The 14603-nt window shown below is 41.5% G+C and overlaps 1 protein-coding gene across 4 annotated transcripts in view; it reads right to left on the minus strand.

The window, feature by feature from the left end:
• The window catches only part of ripor1 (RHO family interacting cell polarization regulator 1), a 282610-nt gene that overhangs the window by 55881 nt on the left and 212126 nt on the right, over window positions 1-14603 (minus strand). For all 4 annotated transcript variants that reach the window (XM_059992774.1, XM_059992773.1, XM_059992776.1 and 1 more), the window contains exons 7-8: window positions 13621-13770; window positions 12224-12287 (exon numbers count right to left, since the gene is read on the minus strand). In XM_059992774.1, coding sequence (XP_059848757.1) covers window positions 12224-12287; window positions 13621-13770 — 214 coding nt within the window. The remainder of the gene's footprint in view (window positions 1-12223; window positions 12288-13620; window positions 13771-14603) is intronic.

Consider the following 14603-nt stretch of genomic DNA (forward strand, 5'->3'; position numbering starts at 1 on the left):
GCTGGGAAGTTGATGAGTGAAAGAGGTAAAGGGCTGGAGAAGGGGGAATCGGGTAGAAGATCATGGACGAAACGGTGGCGCACCAGAGGGAGTTGATGGGCAGGTAAGGAGATGAGCTGAGAGAAGGAAATGGGAATAGGAATGGGAATAGTGGTGGGGGGTGGTGATTACCGGAAATTCAAGAATTCGATGTTCATGCCATCAGGTTGGAAACAACCCAGATGGAATACAAGAGTTGTTCCTCCAACCTGAGTGTGGCCTCGTGGCGACAGTAGAGGAGACCATGGACTGACATATTGAAATGGGAATGGGAAGTAGAACTGAAGTGGCTGGCCACAAAGAGATCCCGCTTTTTCTGGTGGATGGAGCACAGGTGCTCAGCAAAGCGGTCTCCCAATCTACGCCAGGTCTCACTGATATAAAGGAGGCCATGCTGAGAGCACCGGGTACAGTAGATGACCCCAACAGACTCACAGGTGAAGAGTCACGTCACCTGCAAGGACTGTTTGGGGCCCTGAATGATAGTGAGGGAGGGGGTGCAGGGGCAGGTGCTTATAATGTACCAGAGGGGAGATCAGTGGGGAGGGATGAATGAACAAGGGAGTCACATAAAGGAGTGATCTCTATGGAATACAGAGGTGGAGGGAAAGACGTGCTTGGTGGTGGGATCCTGCTGGAGATGGTGGAAGTTTTGCAGAATTAGGTACCGGATGCAGACTTTACTGGGCTGGTAGGTGAGGACATGAGGAACCTGGTAGGGTGGCAGGAGGATGGGGTGAGGGCAGCATTGCTGGTGGAGGAAGTAAAGCCCCTTTCTTTGAAGGAGGACAACATCTCACTAGTCAATAATCAGCTCATTAGTCTTGCTGACATTGAGTGAGAAGTTACTGTTGTGGCACCAGACAGCCAGATTTTAAATTTCCCTCCTAAGTGTTTATTCATTACCTCTTTTGATCCAGTCAATAGCAGTGGCATCACCAGCAAACTTAAATATGGATTTGGAACCTCACAGTCAGAAATATACAGGGAGTAGAGCAGGGGGCTAAGCACACAGTCTCGTGGTGCACCTGTGCTAAGGGAGATTGTGGAGGAGATGCCACTCACATGTGAGATTATACTTAGATTTACTGTAGCTTGGTTACAAGACCTGAATGCCACTGACCAGGCCCTCAGCAGACTGCAGATCTCATGGCTCATCCAGGGCTTTTGGTTGGGAAGACTGAATGATTTTATGGGAACACACTAGCCTATGGCTGTTTTAATAAAGTCTGTGACAACTGTGGAGTATTCACTTAGCTCCTCTGATGAGCCTTTGAACACGGCCCAGTCCATTAACTTGGAGCAATCCCATAGCCAGTCCTCTGCCTCCAGTAACCATCTCTTAGCTGTCTTCATCTCTGGAGCCTTGCTCTTTTGCTTCTGCCTGTATGCAGGTAGGAGGATAGCTAAACACTCAGATTTCCTGCAATGCAGTCTAGGTATGGAACTATAGGCGTTCCTAATCATAGTATAGCAGTAGTTGAAGTGTACTGGGACCTCTGGTGCTGCAGGTTTTATGCTGATGATAAATGGACAGAGATTTCTTCAGACAAGCCTGGTTGAAGTCCCTCACTATGGTTTGAAATGGGTTAGGGTGGGCTGTTTCTTCTTTGGTGATGCCAGCATTCAATATCTCAAATGCCTGATTAACATCACTTTTTGGCAGTATGTGAACTACAGTTGGGATCAAAGAGGTGAATTCTTTTGGTAAATATAATGGTCGGCAATTAATCATTATATGTTCCAGGTCGGGGAACAACAGTGCTACATCAGAGCCCTATGAAGAGCTTATTGTGAAACACAGACCACCACTTTTTGCCTTCTCTGAATCAACAATCCAGAACGTCCTGTGTAGTGAGAAGTCTTTGGGTTTTAATCACGTATCTGGCATGTCCGGAGTGAGCCATGTTTCCGTGAAACACTGAAAGCAGCAATTCCTCATTTCCCTCCAATACAGTAATCAACCTTAGGTCCTCAATCTTGTTCTCCGGTGACTGTACATTTGCTAACAAGATGCTGGGTAGAGGAACTTTCATTTCTTGCCATTTCAGTCCGGTTTGGAGTGCTTCCCCTCCTCTCTCTCTTCCTGCCATGGCGAGGTACCTCTGTTCTGTACCTGCACGCTTGGAAGTTTAATCTGCTGAGTCCTTCAGAAGACTGTGAAATTGCTAGTTCATTAATATGGGTCAAAAGTATGTTGCTTAAAGGGAAATTAGGGGCTGCAGATTGCACTGAGAGTACTTCCAAAGAAGGATATTTATAAGTTTTGTAAGTAGCCTGTAACACGTCGCCATAGTTCACCAGCGCTGTCTTGGAAGATCTGTTTGTGAGCAGTCATAAATGATTTCAGTTTTTGATATTTTAAGAAAAAGTGTGAAATCATGCATTTCAGAATGGAAATGATATGCAGTATTGCATTTTATACAAGTGTGATCAGGTAAGAATTTATACTGTTTTGAAATTGTGAGCCACGATAGAGCAAGAGTGGAGTGGTTTAACTCTTATAAGAATGAAACATACCCACAGGGTTTAGTGACACATGGACTGTGACAGGGACAAAGTTAGATCATTCCAGGATTTAAAAGAACATAAAACCAAAAAAAATCAAATGCAGATGGTAGAAATCTGAAACAAATACTGGAAAACATCAGCAGATGAAGGGTCTTTGACCTGAAACATTAACTGCTTCTCGTCCCGTATATGTTGCCTGAACTGCAGGTTTCTCTAGTTTTTCTGTTTGTATTACTGCTTGTGGGAGAGAGAATATAACATTGCTCAGGAAAGAAAACAACATTGAAATAACAAACTGCTTGATTTATATTGAGTACAGGCCGGGGATGAAACGGAATCTGTCACAAGATATTGGATCTTACGATAGTAGAAAGAACAATGCTTTTGGTCTAATACTTAAGTTGAGGAAATATGGTTAACTTGAAATTGGCAGGTAACCAATCTGAAAGCACAGCGACAGTGAGAGGGCTTTAGTGCACAAAGATCATGGGGCAAGTACATCAGTAGGCAGAAGGGATAAGACTACAAAAAAACAAGCACAATTCCTCAGCAATCCCCCCTCATGGGTTATGTGACACCTTGGTCTCTTTTGCCTGACAAAGCTTCAGTGGATTCTGTTCAGTATAATTCAGTGCTCCATGTGGTTTGCATTTGCACAATACCTAATCAGACTTTGCTGAATGCACAAAAGGTAAATGCAGTCATGTCAGCAGAGTTTTTATTAAATCACCACAGCACAAATAATTGAGGAACTAGAAATTCTTAAGACTCCACAGCCTTTCTGTCCTGTCATGCATCACCCATTATTTCTCAACCCAGTACAACGTATTGCATATTTGCTATTCTACCCCAGCCAAATACCACTGCTGATGTCACTCTTATTTTATGTAGAGATATAGTGCAGAACAGGCCCTTCCGGCCCAATGAGTCTTGTCGCTGGGCAACCCACCTATTGAACACTAGCCCAATCACAGGACAATTTACAACGACCAACTGGCATACCTTCGGACTGTGGGAAGAAACTGAAGCACCCAGAGGAAACCCACGCGGTCAGAAATCATTTACAGGCGGTGGCGGAGGAACTGAACTCTGAACTCCAATGCTCCAAGCTGCAATTGCGCCGGATTACCACGGTGCTGCCATGTTTGCTTTGCCCTAGTTTTCATACAGAGTTCTCTGTCTTAGTTTGCATACAGGAATCACTTGAACAGGTACAGTTCTTGTACTGGACAAGCAAGTCACTGAGACTGACATTGCTTCAAATTGCAAAATGACGATGACAACAAGCAATTATCTAGGGCAAGGGGCAAGAATTCAAACACCATTTGTTCTGCACAGTCAGCAGCTTCCAAATAAAGGTGTGAAGGGAGCTAACATTCAAGCAATTACAACAGGAGTTCTACCCCACAATTACTGTCTGCCCTCCAATTGTGCAGCAATATTGACCTGTTTTATTTAGTGCAACAGTTGGTTACTTATAAAAATATTGTTCTTTATTAATTAGTTTGTGAAAATGTGGATATTCCAAGCAAACCTGGCTTTTTGTCCACCTCTAATTATCTGTGAGTTGTGGACACAATTAAATATCAACTCCACTGCTGCATCTAGACCAGAGGATGGCAGATATCTGTCCCCAAGGGCACTGAACTGGATTCATTTTTAATCATTTCATAGCTACAGTTATTGATACAAGTGTTCAATCCTAAATATAATTTAATTACTTAAATTTAAATTCCTTTGATGCTTTGATTATGTGTCTATGAGCACAGCAACAGAACAGTTAAATATATCTAAAGATGGGAAGTAGTAGCTATTGTATTGACGCATTTTAAATTAGATGTCAACATCCTTTGTAAATACAAGGCCCACTTCCATTCCAGGACTTTACATCTGCCTGAGCCTCATTACATGTTCTATAGTGCAAATGGCATTTATGTAAATGGTACAATATTTCTCTTGGTTCAACAATCATTGATTATTTGTCTGGAATTTTGTCGTTTTTGTTTGCCGAGGTGTACAGTATCTCAAGTAACAATGTCCAGGATCACTAATGATCTAATTATAGGTTAAGCTACTGTCTTTGACCTGTGGAAGAATGTGTTTAGATACGAGCATTTTTACAAAAATCTTTCATTGCCGAACTTAATTACATAAACATGAGGTCAGGCTCAAAGACTCCCACTGTGTCAGTCACTAACACAGCCGCTTGTGTACCACGTCACTACTGATCTACAGCAGATGTTTCCTTCACATCACAACTCCCCCCCCCAACTCTCAAACAAAGATGTTCTCATACCCTATATACAAATTTTCTCAAAGGCAACACTAGCTCATTTAAAGTTTGAAAAATTTGAGTTGTGCTAAAAATATACCAAAAGTAATTTACTTTCTGACGGCAGCAAGAAGCAAAGAGCAAATTTGGTGACTGTACAAAAACACACTTGTCCAGTTTGCGATGAGTTTGCAACAGCGGGTTTTTAGGTCTTTTCCAAGTTCACTGAGCGCGAGAGGCTGCTCACAAACAGGAGAGAGCAGCTTTGCTCTTACTCTTGAACTACTGGCCAATGGCTGCTGGGATTTTCAGAGACAGTAGCCGATAGACTCCATAAACGAAGAGATTTTAGTCTGACACCTTGGCAACACCAGTCTCACACTTTCGCTTTCATTTGGGTGAAAGGCAACATTCTTGTTCATGTGAAATCAACCAGCACAATTTTGGCCTATTGTATAATAAGTCCTTTAAATATGAGTTTTAAAATCAAATCTCTTTGTACCATATCAGATCTGTACAAGTACCAGTTCTGGGGCATGATAATTGAAGATTCCTAAGCAATAACGTATTCCCAATCTTATATGGGCACCATGGTAGCATAGCAGTTATTGTGAAGCTATTAAAGCTGGAGGTATCAGAGTATGGAATTGAATCCCGCTTCCTCTGTAAAAAGTTTGTACATCCTCCCCACGGATACGTGGGTTTCCTCCAGGTGCTCCGGTTTCCTCCCATGGTCCAAAGATGTACCAGTTAGTAGGTTAGTTTGTCATTGTAAATTGTCTCGTGATTAGGCTGGGGTTAAATCGGGGGTTGCTGGCAGTACAGCTCAAAGGGCCAGAAGGGCATATTTTGCACTGTGTCTCTAAAAAAAACTTTAAAATAATCTATCCAATTACATCCTGAGAATCACCAACAATGGCTCCTCTTCTTGCATCAATCCCTACTTATCTGTTTCCGATTTACATTGACACACTGCACCTCAGCAATCTTATTTAGAATGGAATGCAGTTTCCAAGTCATGGGTTTAATCCTCCGTTTACTAGTTACTTCTCCCAAAACTTCCACCGTCTCTAAATTGTCAGACCTTTTCGCTGGCATCCAGTACCAACTAAGCAGAAATTTCCTCCGAGGAGCAGGAACACCAAAACCATTATCTTCAATTGACATTCCCTTGTTGCTGGTTCCAGACTTCTCTCAGGCAATTGTCCCAAATGAACCCGAACAAGTGAAACAATAGTGTCACATCTGATCAAATCCAGTCCACATCTGCAATGTCATCTAACTCCAATCCTGACCTACCTTAGCTTTTACTCAAATTATCACCTGTGCAAACATTACGGCCAGACATGTCTTTGCTAGACCTCATCCCCACCCTTCCCGCTCCCAGAGTATTTCTGGCCATCTTTCTCATTCTGCTCAACTTGGTCACTTGCATTACTACCGTGTTCTCTTAAATTTAAACCAAGTCCTATTCATTGGACTTATTAGTTTGCTAATATATAGCAATTAGTATTTAGCAATCTGAGATTCAAACATTACAATGCACAGGGGAGGGGGAAGAGTTACCTGAACATTGTGTTTCAGGAGGCACTTAACACCCATTTGTGGCGACCCACTTCCTAGCGCACTCGAACCGGCTCACAAATAGCCAGCGCACCGGCATAAAGGCCAGTCCCAAAAGGCACCAGGTCTGCTTCACCAACAGAGGGAAAAGCCCGCGCGGGACTGTGAATACGTGCCCCCTACAGCATCTGCGCGCGGGACAGGACTGTGAATACGTGCCCCCTACAGCATCTGCGCGCGGGACAGGACTGTGAATACGTGCCCCCTACAGCATTTGCGCCCGGGGAGGGCGGGATCAGGGAGGCTTTAAAGCAAGGCCGCGAAGTTCGAATAAAATCTTTTTTTAACTGCAGTTTACCAACTCCATGTCATTATTTCAGCGCTGCCTGTAGCACACCGCTACACATTGTTGGTTTTGGGCCTGCTACTTAATGACCTGAGTAGTGGAACTGATGGCTTTCTGGCCAAATTTGTGTCTGACAATAAAGATTGGTGTGGTCAGGTAATGCTGAGGAAGCAGGGAGTTGACAGATTAGGAGAAGTGGAAGGTGGAATATAATGTAGGGAAGTATATGGTCAGGCATATTGGTACAAGAAATAAAGGCATAGACTATTTTCTAAATTGGGAGTCAATTCAGAAATCAAGAGGTGCAATGGGACTTGGGAGTCCTAATGCAGGATTCTCTAAAAGTTAATATTCAGGGCAAGACAGCAGTAAGAAAGGCAAGTGCAATGTTAGCATTCATTTCCAATAGAAGGCAAGGACGTAATGATGAGGCTTTCTAAGGCATCGGTCAGACCATGTTTGGAGTATTATGAACAGTTTTGGGCTCCATATCTAAGAAAAGATCAATTGACCTTGGAGAGGGTCCAGAGGATGCTTAAAAGAATGATCTGTGAATTAAACTGTTAATGCATAAGCATTTGATGGCTTTGAGCCAATACTCACTGGAGTTTAGAATTATGATTAGGTTTCAATTAGATACCCATCAAATATTGGAAGGACTAGATAAAGTGAACATAGTGGGAGAGTCCAGGACCAGAGGGTACAGGCTCAGAGGAGAGGAATTTCTCTTTAGAACTGAGATGAGAAGAGAATTTCTTTAACCGTAGAGAGGTGAATCTGTGGAATTCATCGCCACAGACAAAGCCATTGGGTATATTTACAGCAGAGGTTGATAGGCTCGTGATTAATAAGGGCATCCAGTACTGGTTACTGGAAAATGCAGGAGAATAGAGTTTTAAGGGAAAATAAATCAGCCATGATTGGTGGACGGGTCATTTGGCCTAATTCTACTAAAATGTCTCATGGACAACAGCTTGATTGTAACATCCTTAATCGTAGATCATTTAATGAACAGACCTAGAACCAGCAGATAGTTCTCTAACTCTGGCATTTTATTTATCTCCAAATTCAACTGCCCACTTTGCTGGCCGTGGTTCTGACTGGCAAGGTCAAAAGCTTCCGATTTCCTTTCCTAACTCATTTTCCTACTTCACGGTGCTCATTAAATCATTTCTTAAATGAGATTATAGTCACCAGTTCTAATCTCTCCCTTATGAGACCAGCTACCAATGTTTTGGTTTCATGTCAATGCTGTGAGGCACTTTGGGACACTTTAGTTATGGTCAGAGTTCTTTCCAACTGTCCATTTAATGGGAAGCAGCTACTGTTAAGAGCCAAGATTCAGAAATACTTCATAAGAATTGACTGAGTATTGGTTAGTTGAACAATATGACTCATTGCAAAATAAGCAGGCGAAGTTTAAAATCTGTTGTTCAGGACATCACTAATTCCCTGTGTAACCATTCAGTTAATTGATCTCAAGATTATACATCCCTGATGTATTTCATAGTCAAAACTGTGTCATTACTCAGGTAGAAGAATATTGATAGATCAATGTGAATACCATCAGGTAACTGTATTTTATTGACACTGCTGTTAAAAGCACAAAGTGCCCTAACACTGAGTAAATGCCATTAAATCTGAAATTATATAATAATGTATAGAGTCACAGAGCACCAAAGCACAGGAACAGGACCTTTGGTCGTGTAGTCTGTTCTGAACTATTACTCTCCCTAGTCTCATTGACCTTCATCTGGAAAAGAGCCTTCCATACCTCTCCCATCCATGTACCACCAATTCCACTGGCAGCTCATTCCACACTCTGAGTGAAGTTCCTCCACGTTCACCTTAAACATTTCACCTTTCACCCTTAATCATGACCTCTAGTTTTAGTCTCAACCAACCCTCCGTAGGGGGGGAAACAGCTTGCACTGACCCTATCTATACCTCTCATAACCTCCGATAGTTCAGGGAATAAAGTCCTAACCTAGTCAAGCTTTCCCTGTCTTCAAGCTGCTGCAACATGTTTGTAAATTTTCTCTGTGCTCTTTCTGTCTTACTGATACCTTTTCTCTCATTCTGAAAATCTTGGCTCTTGGTGTACAGCCACTCCATAGTTACTCAGGAACTAGCACTGGATGCATGGGTAAGATACCAAGAAAAAGTTCCCTAACTTTTTTCTCTACAGGCTCCATCAAATCTGCCATAATCACTGGTATAATGAATCAAAGCTAAACTAATATGACTTGCCAGACGATTTGAATCCAGCCTCTGTAACTCACTGGTTGGGTTAAATGTCCCAATGTTGATTTTCCCATTCATTCATATCCATTACCACGTGACTTGCCTGCTGGATCAAACGTTGTCCCCAAACATGGCATCATCCATTCCACATCAAACAAATATTGTCCTGAGCCAAATAAGATTTCTGGACAGATAACCATGGGTTTGGACTGAGATTAGTTTTAGGGAACATTGTGTACAAATAGTGAGAAATGGGGATGAGGAGGTTTTACAAAAGAACTCCAGAGCCTTGGATCCTGATAGCTGGAGACACAGTCACTGTTGGCAGTAATTAAAATCTGGGATGCTCAGAAGACTGGGACAACTACACTGCACAGCGTTTTAGTCATGGAGCCGCACAGCATAGAAATATATCCTTTGGCCCAACTGACCCTGCCAAAATTCTAGTCCTATGTGGCCTATATCCTTCTAAACTTTTCCTACTTGAACTTTAGTCTTCAAAGAGTTAAAGAATTTGGGAAGGGCAAGACCACAGGCAGATTTCAACTCTAAAATTAGACCATGCTTATTGAGGAGCCAAGCACTGGGTAAATAGGAGTTGGCAAGAGATAGGAAATGGAAGAGTTTTCCGTAACCTCAGAATACAACAAAGGTGACCCTTTAGGGTTCACTAGTTCTGGGTTTCTGCTGCTCAGGCACAAAATGTGGAGTTGAAGTTTCAAACTGCATGTGATAACACAGTTGTCAGAAAGAAGCATAGCCAGCAGCTAGGCACAAGGCTTTGGTCCTTCTGATAAACAGTTGGAGGAAACCAGTCTAGAACAAAGAACTTACACATGATTGAGGAGTCAACAGAGCTGGTAGCAGAATAAACTAAGCATTTTCACATTTACCACACAACATCAAACCTAGCTATGACATCCACTACATTGAGTCCTGATGAAGGGACTCAGCCCAAAACTTTGACTGTTTATTCTCCTCCACAGATACTGCCTGACCTGTTGAGCTCTTCCAGCACTTGGTGTGCTGATCTTCTGCACTGAACCCGGACTTAGCATCGACTGCCATATTTACTTCCCCCCCATCTCATCCACCCTCACCACCCAATGCGACAGGGTTACCCAACCACAATCACTTTTGATACACATGTGAAATAGGAATTCTCCATCCAGTTAGTTTGAAATTAATCTTACTTTAACACAACTGCACTTTGACTGAAAAGTTACCCTTTACACTCTCATACTTCGTAAACAGGAAAGTTCTCGATATACAGAGCAAAGTTGCTCACTCTTCTGATGCAGGATTCTTTGTACTTCACATACATTCTGCTTTCATCAGCCAAAAGGCACTAAAATAGACTGTGTTATACATCTGGTGGTAATCCTTAGTTACTGACATGCTTTCCAATCACAACTCCAGATTAGAATGCAGTTTTTTTCCAGTGCCTGGCAACCTCTGGTGGTGTTGATTCTATCTTCACATTTTACAAAACGTCTGGGTGAGGTCACCACTTCCTCTGCTTTGTCTATCAGTAGGAATTGTAACACTGGGTAGCTACCACCTGGAACAAGAAACCCTCTAAAAAGACAACTTGGTCTCAAGCACAATTACTGTTCTTACAGCAGCAAAGCCATTTTTCATGAAATTAGGATGTCAATTGCTTGCAACATTGAGGCATTGCATTCAGGTCCTGGTATCTGGACTCAGGTGTTGACAGCCACTTTCTTAAGCAGGTTCATCTACAGGGCCTCTAGCTCCCTCAGTAGAAAGCATACCTCTGCTCTACACGGGTCTCCAATCTGGCAAAAGCAATCCTCAAAAGTGTATTTCTTTAACATCTGCTGACTCTGACAGACTTTCCGGAATGTTTGTTGGTGCCTGATACTTCCACAGTCCATCTCCTCTTTAAGGAAGGGCGGGCTTTAAGGAGCATTTTTTGAAGCACCATTTTAAAGCGCTGCTGTGACAGTGCAATTTGCAGTTACTGTACACAAATGAGCCTATAGCAAAACACTTCTGCCACAAGCCATTGCCTGATGTACACTCCTACCTCTCCATGGCCTGGTCACCCTCCAAATGATTTCAAAGGAAACAATCCACCTATCCAAGGAAGCATACTTTAAAAATAGCCAAAACCCAGTTGAAATTGGTTTATAATAAGTGCCTTTTGGGCATTGAAAATCATATACACAAATAGGCTAGAAAACCTAAATTAGCCCAAATCAACTTGAATAAAACTGACCAGATTTGAAACATATTGACTGCACTTTTGCACAGCAAGCAAGATGTAAAGGTGAGAAAATAAACAGGAAATTATTTATTGCTTCAACACACTTTGGCAAGGGTCAGCAATCAGTGTTCAATTAGCAAGGTTTGGATGATTAAGTGCTTCTGCGATGGTGGCTGTCAGCACTGCTCCTGCGAGCAGAGTAAACCACAGATCCTTTCCTTCCACTGCTGCATTTTGAACAAAGACAAAGCTTTCATTCAATGTCATAATCTCAATCCAGTCAAAACTGATATTGTTCAGTAAAGTCAAACTGAGGACACCATGCACCCAATTGGAGAGGAGACAGAGACCTCCTGAACACTTGTAACAGAAGTATTATTCAATCTCACTGCACAAAACTGCTCTATTACAAAGAAAGGGTATTAGTTTATAATCCTGTGTTCAGCATTGTAATTATAAATCACTTGATGCCATTAGGTACAAAACCTGAAGCCACACACTCAATGCTTCAGGGACAGCTTCTTCCCCTCTGCCATCAGATTTCTGAATGGACATTGAACCCTTGAACAACACTACCTCACCACTTTTTTTCCTCTTTTTGAACTACTTATTTAACTGAACTTTTTAAAACATATATACTTACTGCAATTTACAGTTTTTATTATGTATTGCTGCCACATAACAAGGCTGGTGATAATAAAACCTGATTCGGATGTGCCTTAGAAGCAAGCCAGAGTAAGTACTATCTGTGCAAGCAAAGACTCCCATGATGTAAATTACATGAATTTAGAAATATTTGCTCTAGGAGCTGTCTCATCTGAACCATCGCAGTAACACATGTGACACAGCCTCTAAGTACTACACAGATGAACAATAAAATAGCATGTTCTTGCTGAGGACCAGAACACACAAGACAAAGAGTTATCAAAAAAGACACACATCTGAAGATGACCAAAATCTCAAGAACTTTTTTAATCCTCAAATAAACGAATCAAATTTTTGTCAGGATGTTACTCACCTTTCATTTTGACATGGAATTCTCCTAACTGGTTCTCCAACTCACTCTCCATTGTACACATACTCTGAGTGAAAGATAAGAGCTTTTTACACTTCAGAACAAAGTTGAACAGTTTTATTTTGAAGATAGAACAGTGACTGTACTCTAATGGTTAACTGATGTAGAAGCAAGGGCCATTCCAGCTGCTCTGATGCTTGCTGAGGTTCAGTCAACACAGTTGGTTAGTCATTTAGCAGTCTGGTCACATCAGTTAAACATATATACAAAGACAGAATAAAGTTTCTTGCTGTAAGTTCTCAGTGGGAAGGTGCTGCTAAAAACAGAGTGGAAGCTGGGCTTCTCAACCTACCCATCCTCCCAAGGGAGAAGTCAACAGTGAGTGGGTGACTGTTTACACTGGTAAACAAAACCAGCTGTTGAATTTAGAAAAGTAGACTCAAGATGTTCCTGCCTGACCTCACCACGAGTATTAATACTGTGCTATAGGGCAAGCACACTATACAATGGTACCAACCCTAGCTCAGTGACAGGATTCCTCGCCCCACAAATTTCTAACTCAGAGACAACTCCCATTTCAGAGATGTGCAGGCATACTCCAGCTGATATTGTGACAGTATTATTCTATTATTAGAGTCAGAGCCCTTCTGGCAATAGGTTAAATTCAGACTACCAGACGGGTTGGTGACACAGGACACCATCTTGAAACGCAGCAGCAGAACTCTTCCAATGAGCTGGCCTAAACTAGCACCTAAATATTTATATTAGTCTTTAAATAACCTTGCTGTATGCTATGTTTCTGACATTACCACAGTGACTAGACTTCACTATTCTGAAACTACAAAAGCACTTGGAAAATGCAGATTTCTATTTATCTATCTATCTATTTATTTATTTATTTATTTATTTTCACACACAAATGCCTACAAAGTTCTACAAAAAATTATTCAGACCATACTTATTTAGTTTTAATTGTTAATAATATTACTCAAATACTGGAAAAGACAAACTGAAACATTTCCTGATCTTGATTGGAGAGGAGATGGGCAATGAAGAATGGTTTGAAATAAATACTGAAGTGGCACAAAGGACAGTCAGATGACATCAAGAATGGGGATGACAGGCCACCTTAAATTCAGGAAAAAATAAACTTGGATTAAGTTGGACAATTTTCATTTTACAATTATTAAAGACTAGTCTGGTATGTTTGATCGTTGTAGTTTTTGCACTTCAAACAAATGCAAGGATGCAGCTGGAATCTTCCAAATCTCTAAGGTAAATATATTCTGTGTTTTACTAAATGTGTCAACGAAACTTTTGACAAATGATCTTTACGCATAAAGAACTTGGAATGGAAGTTCATTATTTCCTGATTCCAATCTTCCTGCTGCTGGATTTACCTCAGTGTACTCTTTGTAGCCCTTGTTAGCTTCAGCCAAGCTCTCCTTTGCTTCTCTGCTGGTTTGCGATGTAGAATAGGCCCGGACCATGTTGTTGGCACCATCCCGTAATCTTCGCTGGATGCAATAAGATTCATATAGTTCATCAATCTGCAAGTTAAAAGCAAACAATAAGATCAGACTATATTAAGCAGAATTTGTGAAGTGTAGACTTATATAATTTTTGAGCCACTCTAAATGACGAAGCCTCAATACTGCTTCAGAAGATTCACAGCTGAAACACTCGATTGACAATTATCCTGCAATGCTCTCCTTCCTTCCCAGTCTACTTCTCCCAGATAGCAATTTCTAATCTTATGTATTCCACTGCACTGCTGCTGCAAAACAACAAATTTCACGACATCTGTCAGTGATAATAAACCTGATTCTGATTTAATTTCTTTGCCAAAGTGGACACCGTTCATTGGAATGGACCTGTTAGTGATCCTCTCCTCACTCAGTCTTTCTAATTCTTGTACCTATTTTGAGCACTGGCAACACATAGCAATATTAAGTCTAAGGGGCCACTTTGTGGATGAAACATTAAACCATGTTTTTGCCTGCTTATTCTGGAGAATGTATAAAACCAAACAGCATTGTTTAAAGGAAACACCAGAGTTCCCTCTCACCCTTGGAATATTTGCCCCTGAACGAGCAGCCCAGAGACATTAGATTATCATTTATGTCATTTCAGGTTGCAAAGTCTCACTGAGCAAAAACTGATTATATTTGTTCAAATTAGTGATAACACTTGACAATTTAATTACTTAACTGCACCAACTGCGATGGCAATGTCTGCATTTCAACAAAGGTCATTAAGGACCTTCATCACCGAGAACATGCCCTCTGCTCATTGCTACCGTCACAGAGGAGCTACAGGAGTCTGAAGGCATACATTCAACATTTCAGATACAGCTGCTTCCCCGTGCCATCAGATTTCTGAA

The sequence above is a fragment of the Hypanus sabinus genome, chromosome 17 (genome assembly GCF_030144855.1).
Source record: "Hypanus sabinus isolate sHypSab1 chromosome 17, sHypSab1.hap1, whole genome shotgun sequence".
In the NCBI taxonomy this organism is placed as follows: domain Eukaryota; kingdom Metazoa; phylum Chordata; class Chondrichthyes; order Myliobatiformes; family Dasyatidae; genus Hypanus; species Hypanus sabinus.